At 40.5% G+C, this 13,647-nt stretch overlaps 1 protein-coding gene across 5 annotated transcripts in view; it reads left to right on the forward strand.

Moving 5' to 3' along the window:
* The window catches only part of EML4 (EMAP like 4), a 232,190-nt gene extending 223,442 nt beyond the window's left edge, over nucleotides 1-8,748 (forward strand). For all 5 annotated transcript variants that reach the window (XM_014598136.3, XM_019483248.2, XM_019483245.2 and 2 more), the window contains 3 exons: nucleotides 350-448; nucleotides 4,655-4,785; nucleotides 5,872-8,748. In XM_014598136.3, the coding sequence (XP_014453622.1) occupies nucleotides 350-448; nucleotides 4,655-4,785; nucleotides 5,872-6,336 (695 nt within the window). In that variant the 3' untranslated portion in view covers nucleotides 6,337-8,748. The remainder of the gene's footprint in view (nucleotides 1-349; nucleotides 449-4,654; nucleotides 4,786-5,871) is intronic.
* Nucleotides 8,749-13,647: the final 4,899 nt, after the last annotated feature.

Here is a 13,647-nt window from a genome sequence, read left to right on the forward strand (position 1 = left end):
AAAAGCAGAGCTTCCTGTGTGATTGACTACTAAGTTTAGCATACATGGTGTTTGATAGAAGGGAAACATTAGGACTGTGATCTCCATCAAAACATTTTTAAAGCAGATGATGTGGAAGCCAAGATGTGATGAAATTCTGGTCTCACTTCATCAATGTAACTTACAAGAGCTGAAGTAATTGTGGCTGCATCAATATAAAATCATTTTGGTGAGAGGAAAATCAGGCTCTAGATGTAAAAGTTGTTAAAAATGCATTTTGCAGCTCTCTCCAGCATTCATAGGATCTTCAAGATACACAATATATACATCCAGTTTATATGTCGTTAGTGATAGTTGATTTCTTTTAAAGGGGACATTCCAAGTGGCTGTAAACTAATCAGGAATCGTTCAGACTGTAAGGATATTGATTGGACAACATACACTTGTGTGCTAGGGTTTCAGGTGTTTGGTAAGTACCATTTAACTTGTTTTTAATTTAATTTTTCATGAGTTCTTACTCTTCATGTAGCCTTTAATGATAATAACTGCATGCATTCCAGGGCCTGAGCTCCATTGTGGGCAAGCAGATTAGAAGAATGCCTTTGGCTTGTGGGAATAGCAGTGACGCTTTTAAACATGAAATATTAGCTCCCAAGCAGTTTGGTCTTTATAATCAAATACCTACGTTCCTTTTTCTTTACATACCAAACATGTGAGGCAGAGCAGACATAATATAAAGAAGAGGTTGAGGGACTGGTAGCAGAGAGAAGCTGGGTACTTTGTTTTAATAACTGCCTAAATTTTTTTAAGTATTTTTGAGACCTTGAGGTGAATATTTGAAGTGAGCTATCTGTGGGTGAATAGTGTTCCTGGTTAATTGTTTTGATTTAGGGTCCTGGCTCCTATGATTGGATTGGATTTTATGTGTGTATATAAAATGTATGGAATGGATTTCATACGTGTATGCATTTATCCAGTCTCTGTTCAATAGAATTTGGAGCAGAAGGCTGCTTTTTCCTGAAACTGTGTGTGTGTGTGTAAGCATGTATTGATCCAAAGATATGTGTGGGTTTCCTAACATTCCTTGCTGTTGTGGAGCAACTGTGCTGTAAAGGAATGGGTATTTTGAATGGGACAGTAGGCCATTCATCGGCTAGCAGAAGAAGAGCAAAGAACCTGAACACTGAGGTTTTTCAGGCTAGTGTAGCAGCCTGAGTGAGCGAGCAATGGGCTCCTTGTGATGAACTTTATCTATAGGATGTGAAGCACCCATTTTATAATTTCCTTCTGAAAATTTAGGTAATGAAAGATGTAATCTTGTAATCACTAAAACTGCAACATTATGTTTAGCAACATAAAAAGTATAGTATGGGTATCAGCTGTATCAGGTGCCCTGTCATTTCTCACAAGTGTCCAGTATGGTGTCTGGTAATGCAGGAGGAAATTCTGTTTCTGTGGTCAGTGAATTATCTGCTGTATAACTGCAGTCGCTTTACAAAAGAATCAGTTGTCATTGTTCCAGCAACTTTATGATGTGAGCACCTATTCTCTATGAATTTGAACTTAGACTATTTTGCTTCACAACTTTCAGGCAGGAGCTACTGATGTTCTGGGCCAAATTGAAAACATATGACTTGGTGGGTAAACGGCTCTATATCTCATCAGTACCCAAAAGCTTCCAGAGATTCTCTCATATTTTAAGCTTTGCTTCCAGTTGCTGACACTTGTGGTCTGAACATCTGATTCTGTCTCTATTCCATGTCCAAAGTCATATGCACTTATACAGTTAGTTAATTCAATTTTATTAGTCATAACTACTTCCAAACTCTTCAGAGTCCTCAGTGGTATTGGCTTGACATTGGATGATGAAATCTGTGTGATATTTCTATAGGAAAAATCTACTGTGGAATCGTCTGTGACCTCTTTTCACATTGTTATTGTAATTTTCAAGAAGTAAATTGCACGGATTCAGGTCCTCGGTACTTCAGTGTTGTGCCATCAGGCATTGCTACCCTTCAGAGAATCCTAGAACTATAACTGAATCTCACATTGAGGCATTGTGGTCCAATATGAGACAGGGATTGTTTTCCTAATCTACTGAGCTACTGTGTCATCTTGGGCAGGTCACTTGATCTCATTACATATCTTCCCGGGAAGATGTTGATAGCTTACTTTTTCCATGCTTCTCTGAAATCTTGAAAGGGAAATCCCATCATCGTAATAAAAAGGATTATCCTTTTTTTAAGATGACTGAAAAACAACTTGGTGTATACCATAGAGCCACTATATCTTGCTATAAACTAAGCAAGGGGAAACTGCATTTCTGTTTTGGGTAAACATCCATCCAGAATAGCACCTTTTATTTCAGGATGCCAAAGTATAATTCATTTATGACTTCTACCTGTTCATTACACTTTATCAGTAGGATTCAGCAGATATTTTAAGATCAATTAACTTGGTTCTATATTTGAATATAGTTTGAAAATCTTTGTTATACAGCCATCATTTGCTGTATGTTGAAGCTTAAGAGCCTTTAAAAAAACCCCAAAACTATGATCCTCTTTATTCAGTGTTCTTCACAGCTGCTGAAACATTAAAATGATGCCCCCAAATTACCTGACAGTTCATGTCCTTCGGTTGATATTTACATGCAGTAAAATCCATTTGCATTAAATACCCCCTAATGCTAGGGTGACCATATGTCCCATTTTAGCCAGAACACTCCCAGATTTCAGAGGCTGGTCCTGGCTGGCTGTTGAGAATTATAACGGACATCCTAGAAACACAGGGGCACGGTTTGTGGCTGGGAGTCAGAGCAGCATGGAGCACCTTTCAGGTGGGCAGGCAGACAGAACTGCCTGCCTGACATGCCACCCCACCTCCCACTGATTTGTGAGATTATGGGTAGAAGGGGAGGGGAAGGGACAGTGTCCAGGATTTCTTTATGCTCAGCCTACCTAATGGCAATCCCCTAATGCTTATCAAGCCTTCCTTTAAAAAGGGTGAAGAAGTAAACAAACCTATAGTTTCACCATCATTTCCGGTCTTATATAGGTAAAAAGGAAGCCTACTTTCATCCACTGAAAAAAATGAAAAGCAACTTCCAAATTAAATAATGGATTGAAGCATTCCTTTTTTTAGTAGAGTTTGGATTTGAACTAGTTATTTACTTGTTAAAATGTGTCATGTTGAAAATATAATGCTGCAAAATGTTCCCACTGACACTAAATCAAAAGCTTGCTCAGTTCCTTATGTTCCTATCCATACTTAGGAAATAACAGGGGAAAGAAATTTATTGCTTAAACCAATTATTTAGAGTTGTTGGGAGGGAAGCTTTCTCTAGCTAATTAGATAACTGACATCTCTTTCAGTCAGTCAGTGGGCTAAAATTGCCCCTTTTTAGAAAAAATCGTGTTGATATGGCTCGTTTGGAAATTTATAGCCTTCACCATGGAATAAATTAACAGGTTCTATTCTCTGGCTTACCCTTCATGTCCGAACTTTCTCTTATATATGAAGCACAGCATTGGCTTTAAGAACCTTTAAAAAAAACAAAACCCTAAAAACCAAAACTACGGTCCTCTTAATTCTGCGCTCTTCATTCTTTGCTTCGGACAGTGTTATTTTTCTTCTGTCTAGACATATGAGCTCCATGCTTTGCACTGAAATAAAATAAAAACATATTGAATTGTACTTAAGCACTTGACAGCTTTTCATCTATGAAGCATGTCCAGGTTGGGTTTTTGCACAACCATAATCATCAGTTTTTCTTTTCCAAAAGAAAAAGGGCCAGTGTGCAGTAAAAGGAAGGGTCATATATGCCCCCTAAAACAAAAAGCAGAAGTTTTGTTCCATATTTCAGTATCTTGAAACACCTGCAGAGCATTCACACATGGTGAATCAATGTTCATTATAATTGCAGTGTTAATTATTAATTACAGTTTTGCAACCAGTTGATTCTAAAATTAAATGCATCATAGATTCATAGACGTTAGGGCTGGAAAGGACCTTGAAGATTATCAAGTCCAGCCCCCTGCCCCAGGGGCAGGAAGTCAGTTAGGGTCAAAGGTTCCCAGCAAGATAAGCATTCAATTGTTGCTTGAAAGAGTCCAGAGTAGGTGCCTGCACCACTTCTGGAGGGAGTCTAGTCCAGGCCTTGGGGGCTCGGACAGTAAAGAAGTTTTTCCTTAAGTCCAGCCTAAAACGGTGACAGAGGAGTTTATGACAGTTGGTCCTTTTTATCCCTTGGGGTGCTTTGGTGAACAGACTTGGGACCCCCATGCCCTGATGCACACCCCTTACGTACTTATAGGCAGCCACCAGGTCCCCCTGAGCCTGCACTTTTCCAGGCTGAAGAGTCCCATGGCTCTCAGCCTCCCTTCATAAATCATATTCCCTTGCCCTCTGATCATGCACGTGGCTCTCCTCAGCATGTGTTTGCAGCATTGTGGTTTTGAATAGCAAATGTAGCCAGTCTGATGTAATTTATTTGGAATGATAGAAAAAGTATGAAGCTCATTTCAGTATCCTCTTATGTTTCTCAATTTAATTTAATGAACAGTTGTTTTTATACATTATTTTAGGGTTTATGTATGATATCCTTGATCCTGAGTTATGTTTTAAATATTGTTTTAAAATTACTGTTACTAACTATGTCTCTGTTCCTGTATCCTAGGAGTATGGCCTGAAGGATCAGATGGGACAGATATAAATGCCCTTGTCAGATCCCATAACCGAAAGGTGATAGCAGTTGCTGATGACTTCTGTAAGGTCCATCTTTTTCAGTATCCCTGCTCCAAACCCAAGGTAAATCTACACTATGCATACATAGTATGTATGTATGTCTATTCACACAATATTTTCTATGCAGTTGTCTGCCTCAGGCTAATTTATTTTGGAAATTTTCAGGCAAAACAGTTTTGCTTTTCTGAAGAACCAAGATTATGGACAAACATATAGGTTGTCCAGTGAGAGACCGGGGGAGGGAGGGAGGGAGGAAGTTTACCAATTACAAACAGGATGGGAGATGAATAGAATAAGAAGATGGAAACAAGACTGATTGGGAGACAAGGAGAAGAGAGAGAATGTGGACATGGACAGAGTATAAATGGGCAAACTCTACAAGGAGCCATGATGGTGGAAAGGGAGGAATAACTGGACTAAAAGGAATGCCTGGGTAACAGTATTAGGGCTGGAGAGTTGGCACTAGTGAGGTGGGAGACAAGAACATAAAGAGGAACCAACACTGGAGAACAGAAAGTATGAAAACTGTGTTATAGAGAGAAGCTGTAGAGAAAAGGGTCAACTAGAGGGAAAATGAATAGAAAAGCCTGTGCTCACTAACCCAAGCTTTTCTCTAGAGCCTGGAATAGAATTTGAGATTCTTGAGTCTCAGCAGTTATCTGCTCTGGCAAAACACTTGAATTTGTCTCAAGTGTCATTCCACATAGAGAATGAGAACCTTCTTGTGCTATCATCCATTCTGTTAGCTCAAGCACAGAGTCCTTTGTAGTGATTTAATGATTCCAACCCTGCCAATTGTGCATCAATATGATGGCATCCCTGAGGTTCTTTCACTTTGTTTTTTTTTTAAACCTGAGGACTTGTCCACAAGGCCAAGTCAGCATTTTGTTTCTTTACTGTTCAACCAAAAATAGAAAACTCTTCTCCCACAATTTTTAATCAATGTCATTTAGTAGTAATAGTCAAAAGAAAATGATGTTGGGGAGCGGGGGACTGTTGAAAATATAGTGGTGCTGTTCAGTTGATATGAATAAACATATCTTTTGGATATCCAAGTGGTGTTTTAATAGTTCTTTAATGGTCTATTAATATTAGCAAATAAGAGGATGTGATTTTTAATTCAATTCTCTTTCTTACTTGTTTTCATAGGCCCCAAGTCACAAATATAGTGCTCACAGTAGTCATGTGACAAATGTCAGCTTTACCCATAATGATGGTCACTTGATTTCAACTGGAGGGAAAGACATGAGTATAATTCAATGGAGACTTATGGAAAAGGTAACTTTGCCACCGAATGACATTGTAGTAGAAATTGGTACACCCAAAGCATCTATCCCTCCTAGTGAAAGTGTTGTACAGTCCCCTGCACCTCCTTTGCAGTCCTTTGACGAGATAGTCCAAAATGAAAGTGTGACTGGCAGCTCTCCTGCATCTTTGGAGAGCAATTTGGAGCAGACTATGGAGGCCAGCGAGGAGCAAAGTGAGGAACAAAGTGAAGGGAGCAGTCTAGATCCAGGCGAGCCAAATTATGAAGAACCATCCAATGAAACAAGTGAGGAACAAAGTGAAGCCACCATTACCGAAGACCAGCAAGAGAATTCAACCATGTCTTAACACTTTGGATTCAAATGGTCATTTTCCCTTGGTGTGCATGCTTTCATAAAGGAGAGGGGTGCAGGTAGGGGAGGGGGAAGCAGCTGACATTCATGACCACTCTGGCTGTTGAGTTTCAGTGAAATGTTTAGTCCGACCTTCTGTTTCAATACATGGAACTATCCCAAGGCCCCAGCTTGACAATTGACGTCAAGAAGTGGCATAAGTTAGTAGTGGAACATGAGTAGATTAATTTTAATAGCGAAATTGCTGTTCAGGAAGTGGCATGATGTAAATACTGGAAAAAAAAGGCTAGGTCTAACAATAAGCTGAAATAAACCACCATAATCATGTGAAAGTGTATTCTGAAAGAACTACCATCAAACAGAAGCACTGAATAATACCAGCTGAATAATACTATGCTGTTTTTTCCAGGTGCATAAAACAATTCTGAAACAATAGCTCTTTATGGAGCTGTTTGCTTTCTTGCTTGCTTGCTTGCTTTCTTGCTTTCTTCCTTAATGATAAAAAGAAGAAAAACAATATGATAATGCCATGTGTATGGCACTGCCTTCTTGATCTAACACATATGCAATTTTCTAACACTACTAATTCCTAATAGTCTGGACATGCTTGCATTCTCTCTGCCCTAGGTGCTGCTAGTTCTAAGGCAACTCAAATCATATCAAGGAACGTTTTTGATTGTTCCTTCCTCGCAAATCTTTTTAATCACAGAACTTAACCAAATGTTAACCTGTTTGAGATTTGTTGATAACCTGAAAGTTGATGAAATTGTACGATGTAACTGTCTTCTCGAAGAATTGCTTGCCAAGATGTTTTAAACCTTGAGACTCTTTACAATGACCTTCATGTGAACTAAAGAGAACACGCAATAAGAAAACAAAAGTCTGAGAGTTTGAGCATTAAACTTAGCCTTCAAGCATAATGTGTTCTCTGAAAAGGAGAGATATAAATACGGTTAACTTAAATTATTAAATTGGTGCTTGGGGATTAATAAACTAAGTTGATAACTTTTTTTACACTATTCAGAAGCAACTCTAAGACTCAGTAACGTGTAATTTTATTTTTATTTTTTTGTACTGGCTCCTTTAGCAAATGTGATATAAACATTAGAGAAATTTAGATAATGTTAGCATATTTTCAGATTTGCTGACATTTTTGTGACTTTTTTTCTTGCTGAGTTGCTGTAAGCTGTGCAGCTTTTTGATGGCTATACCTGGCCAGTTATGGGATATCATGGCATTTGTTATGCATTTGGAAAGTAATTTTTTTTAAATGAAATTCATCAGATAGCTAATTTTTTCTTAAGTACATAAATTTCCTACCTTAAAAATAGATTTACTGACAGATATTCATTTCCTATGTACTTGTTTATATTTTGATTACATAGAATCTTTTTTTAACTTGCTGCATTGTGCTGATATTTTAGATTTTAGTTAGAAAATCATGTTTAGAAACTTTGGATGAGTTCATAAGTCTTAAGTGTGCAAGCGTTTACGTGATTGTGCCATTCCAAAGTGCATCAAAACTGTCATTCCCTTACTAGTATCTTCTCAGGAGTAAAGCTACAGATCAGGTATTTAGTCATCATTTCATAGGGTAAAAAACTCAAATGGACTCCCAAAGGACATTTAGAACATTTTTTATATATATACTTATACATACATACATACATATATATATATATATATATATATATATATATATATATATATATATAAACACACACACACACACACACACACACACAGGCATATGTATATTTTATCCTCTTGTTTACAAAAGTTCCAGAAAACCTCAATATAGGTCTCTTCAAATGAAGGGAGATATGGATTCCAAGCAACCCATCTGTTTAAACTGTGCTCTGTACATAGTATTTTGCTGGAGAGCTCTATTGTCTCTTGGACAATTTGCCAAATAATAGCAACTGAAGACAAAGATAAAAATAGAGTTCCAATGAAGAATATATTGTAGGGTGGGAAAATAATTCTAGGAAAGGGAAAAGGGTTTATCAAAGCTAATGGGGCACAGAGCTCTCTCTGTCATTTTTTATGAACTCCATGTAAACAACACATTTCATTTGGAAACATCTATCACCTGGGGTTGCCATGTAAAGTAAGAGTTCTAGTTGTGTTATTCTTGTGTTTGTAGTTCAAAAGACTCTACTAATATGCAAAAGCCTTACAGCTTTCAATTGCTGGCAACTACTGTTCAATGAATTATCTGTGATAATGGATGGAAATGGGTGGGGTTATGTAACTGTAGATGTTTTAGAAAAATAATTGTGAATGAAATATGATTAAGAGTGTTTCATGTGAAGATGTTTGAGCCATTTCTATCTACCATGCATTCCTGTCTCATGGCAGAAAAAATGAAGATTAAGGGAAAAAAACAATAAAATAATCAAAATAATATATTGCCTTTGTCTCTGTTAGTACCAGCACTGCTTCCTTTATTTCTACATATAAAATATCAACTCTAATCAGTCTCCAGAATAACATGGTTATCAGTTGTTCGAGTTTTTAAATTCTATCTCGGGGTTTAAATCTTCTGCTCATCTTCTTCTCACCTATTGAAGGATTGGTATGAGAGAAAGTAATGAAGAAGGAATCATAGTTCACCAGACAACTGTAATATTGGCAGGTAAGTCAATTCCATGCTGGACCAGAATATTTCCATAACAATTTTGGAAGGCACATGGGTGCAGTAAGTGCCACTAAGCAGAATATGATGCATTGTGTGTCTGCATAATAAATAAGAACCCTACAACCATTTGAATTGTGTGTGTGAAATAAATATATAGTTTTACCTATTTTCCCACACTTTTTTTACAATAGTCTCTTGTTATTGTGTTTGTTGTGGCTGACTGATCATAGTAAGGATCGGTAGTGTAACTAACCAAGGTAGGGGACAGTGATGGAAGGAGGGAAATGGGGAACCAGGCCTGGGTGCCAGCTTGAAGTGGCTGCAAAAATAGTAGGCACTTGGTAGCCTGGGGGCAGAAATCTGACTGCTGCAGGTGCCTCATGTGCCACTGCTGCCCAGGGTGCAGAAGTGCCCAGTTATGCTTCTAGTAAGGATCTTTTTATGAAGAAACTCCTAAAAATGTATGCTTAGTTCTATCTCATTATTAATACACTGTATAAATATTTTACAAACATAATATTTTAGTCAGTCCCGTACAAGTCTCTGTGCAATTTAGGCTTTGGTGAAGCCTCGCCTGAAGTCAAGTCTAGTCAGTCCCAAGGCTGCTACAATCATTGGGGCACTTTAGATGCTCTAACAACCCTAGGTTACTTGAGATGCTTTGCATCATTGGTGATTCTTCATGCAGTGACCTGGTGGCACCCATGTACTCCCTAGGATGGCCATTGGCTTGCAGGGAGCTCATCTGCCCTTTGACAGGTCTTTTTTTTTTAGTCCTGCTCTGGGTGTCCACAATACCATCCTCACCTATGCTAGCTCAAGTGGGGGCACCAGGTTAGTTACCGACAACATGGTAAATGGAACAGGCTGTATTAGTTCACATGTTACCAGATAGCAGACCGAGAGAGGCCTGGCCTGACACCCCACCTGGACTACTGTGTCCTTTTTTGGACACCACACTTCAAGACAGACATGAATGGTTTGGAAGGAGTCCAGCACAGGCCAACAAAAATGATCAGGGACCTGGGAGACCAGACTTATGAAGAAAAGGCTGGAAGAACTAGGGTTTTTAGCCTGTAGAAGAAAAGACTGAGGAAGGATTTGATAACGGTTTCCAAATACCTAAAGGAAGATTATAGAGGATGGAGATGGGATTATCTCTGGGGCAGTAGGGGACAGGATTGGAAGCAACAGCTCAAGCTGTAGTAGGGGAAATTTAGGTTGGGGATTAGGAGGAACAGGCTACTGAGAGAAGTTATAGAATCTCCATGCTTCGAAACTTTCAAAAATAGTTAGACACTTGGCTGGGATGATTTAGTTAGGGATGATCCTACTTTGAGCAGTGGGACTAGACTAGATGACCTTATGATGTCTCTTCCAGCCCTCTGATGCTAAGTCTTGTACACCTTTTGGTGCAAAGAAGCAATCATGTTCTGACTAGTGAAGGCTTAAACTTGTCTGAGATCCAATTTTACTGCTTACAATTGGTGCTGTCTGTTTATTTGCATTCTGAGCACATCAGAGCTCATTGCTTGGTCTTCATTTCTGACAGATGCTTTATGTACTAAAGCTTTAATCAGCAGAAAATGAAAACCTGCATATGGTAGAACTATGTCATTTGAAAAACCAACTGGACAGTATGGGCACATCCAAATCAGCATGGATGTTTGTTTCCCCAGGGACAAGTAGCAGTGGCACACCTTGTGCTGCTACTGTTTGACCCAGGGGAGTGCCTGTGCCGTGCATGCTCTGGAGCACAGCAAGTTACTCTGGGTGGGTTAGGAGAGGCTGGGGGCAGCAACTGTCTTACCTGAGGGCCTCCCGGGGATGCAGCAGGAAGCCTGGCCAGTGGCCAGAGTGTGGCTCCAGCCGGCCAGGCTCTGGTTTGGGCGGTGCATGCTACTGCCACGTGCATTGCCCCACTTTTTTTTGGCATGGGTTTTTTTACCCTGGGGTCATTATAAGGTAACCGTGTGGGAAATGCCTGCATGTGCAGTGTGTGGGGCTGGAAATGGGTTTGCAGTGCCATATACCGCACATCTGTGTGTCTGGATGCAGCCTATGCGTCTAATGTATAGCCATTTTTATGTTAGTGTTTACGCATACAAGAAGATTTAGAAAGGGTAAAGTTGATCAAGTGCATTTTTACTTCTAACACTTGTTCATGTTTATTTTGTTAGCAGTTGTATGTTGTTCAGATAAAAGCCAGCAAAAAAAATAAGACATTTTTTTGTAATCCAACAGATTACAGAAGTGTAGAGGGGGAGGAGAGAGTAAAGCTGGGCAGTCTTGCTGCAGAGGAATGCACAGTGAGGTTATAGATTCAAACAGGAGATCTTCTGCTGCTTCCTTCCACAGGTACATTAGGCTGCTGCTGTGGGTTTCCCAGTATAAACTTGCTAAAAGTTAATGTACCCAGTGACCCTTTTTACAATGTACAACTCACAAGCCAGATGGAAAGATTTGCTCCTTAAAACAGCTGTTTCCTTAACACAGCTCCATTTCTTAGTCCTCGACATTTCAGGTTGGCCTGGGTTTCCTTGGTCCTTTTGGTAATAAAAGCTAGAATATAAGAGACCCTCTTTTTGCTGCTGCAAATAGTTATAGTGGAGGCCAACATGTAGCTCAGGAGAGGCTTTCCAGCAGCTATAATCTTGTGGCTTGAAAGATTAGTTAGCTAAAGAGACTCAGAGCACAGAAGCTGTTCATGAAGATTCAGTACAATCAACCTCCGTAGTTAAAAATAAATAAATAAATAAAAATTAAGTAAACCAAATAACTATGTTACTGTGTTTTCAGTGACAAATTTTCCCTCCTCTGTAGGATAGAAATCGGTGTGAAATTTCAATTTTGTAAATGTAGAGCTTGGAGTCCCCTGTGGTTCAGTAGTAGAATCCTTATCTGCCACACAGGAGACCTGGGTTCAGTTCCTAGCTGCTTATACAAATGCAGCCATGGAGATACCAAATGTCTGGACTCAGTATGGCCTATAGAGTCTCTCTCAGTGGCCTCCAAAACTCCTACGTAGGCATATGCATTGAAGGTCTGTGTAGTGTTACCATCTGTCTCGACTTTCCTAGATATGTCCTCTTTTTGACCCCTCTGATCTCCATCCAGGCAGGATTTTTTTAAATCTGGCCTAATGTCCAGGTTTTTCCTTTGTTCTGCTGGTGGGAGCAGGAGGAGGGCAATCAGAGGCAGCAGGGAGCACAGGCATACCTGCCTGCAGCTGCGAAGGCAAGCACAGACCCCTGTGTTAGCTCCCTGCTGCCTCCGATCACCCTCCCCCTGCTCCCGCCCCAGGAGCAAGGAAAAATCCAGACATTTGGTATGGGCAGGGGGGGCAGGGGCAGGGACAGGGACTGGGGCTGCAACAGGGCAAGGTGGGCACGGGTTGCCTGTTCTCCAGCAGAAGAAAGGGGTGGGGGGCTTTTGAGGGCAGCAGGGAACTCTGCTGGCAGCACAGGGCCCGGTGCTTGTTCTTGCACGGGCTGAGCGGCCGGAAGACACTGGGGGTTGGGGGTTCCCAGGGTCAAAAAAATCCCATGTGAAAAAAAGTGGGGTGGCACGCACCGGGGATAGTGCACGCTGCCCAAAACTGGAGCCTGGCCAGGCAGAGCCATGCTCCGGCTGCCAGCCAGGCTCCAGGCAGCAGGATTGCCACAGCTGCAGCTCCGTAAAGCCCCCAGGAGCCCAGGTAGGGCTGCTGGGGCCAGCACAGTACTGGCCCCAGCCTCCCCTACCCCAACCAGGGTAACCTACCACTTGCCAGACGGCGTGTGGCACAGGCATTCCCCAGGAACGAGTAGCAGCAATACAAGGTGCACTACTGTTTCTTGTCCCAAGGGGAAATAAATCTCCATGTTCGTGTGGATGTGGCCTAAGAGATTATCCAGGAAAATCATAAAATCTCTGACACTGAAATTTTTAAGGGCTGGTTAGACAAAGATTTGTCTGGGTTGACTGGGACAAGGTTTAAGCAGGAGGTTGCACAAGATGAACTCCTGAGGTCTTTTCTAACCCTATTTTTGAACTTCAGTAGCAGACCTGGAAGCAGATGAACTTTAAGAGAGGTTTTAGGATTCTTTTGTCTCAGGCCTTTTTGAAATATCCTAGACTTCACTGACAGGATTTCTTGGTCTGCACTTCTTAAAAGTAAATGCAAGTAAAGTTGACTGGTGGGGAGCCAGCCAAAGGGGAGGTGAAGTATTGCCTACCCAGGCAAGGGAACCTTATAAGGGTGAAGATGTATGTTAAATTTACACCATACTAAATCTGTGGAATGTTAAGTGGTGTTAAAGTTAGAACATGCTGTGAACAGTCGTATGTTAAGTATTAATACTGTTTCTTGCCTGCACAGCTCTGACTTGCCACTAAAAGGCTGGTGAGCAGGGGCATGGCTAGGAGCCAGGACGAACTGGAAATTGTTTGCTGGTGAACTACAACTTGTTTGTTTTTATCTCAGTGGAGCAGACTGAAGTTACCCTAACACAAGGTAGATGTCACCACCCAGAGTTAACCCCTCCTGAAGTGATGTAACTTTGAGATGCTCAGAGAGCACTTAGCATGAATTAATGAGCTTTAACATGCAGATGCTTGTATTTTAAGTGCCCTTAGTATGCTCTAAGTCAGCAGTTCCCAAACTCTGACATTGCACACCCACCA

Source organism: Alligator mississippiensis, chromosome 1 (assembly GCF_030867095.1).
Source record: "Alligator mississippiensis isolate rAllMis1 chromosome 1, rAllMis1, whole genome shotgun sequence".
Lineage (NCBI taxonomy): Eukaryota > Metazoa > Chordata > Crocodylia > Alligatoridae > Alligator > Alligator mississippiensis.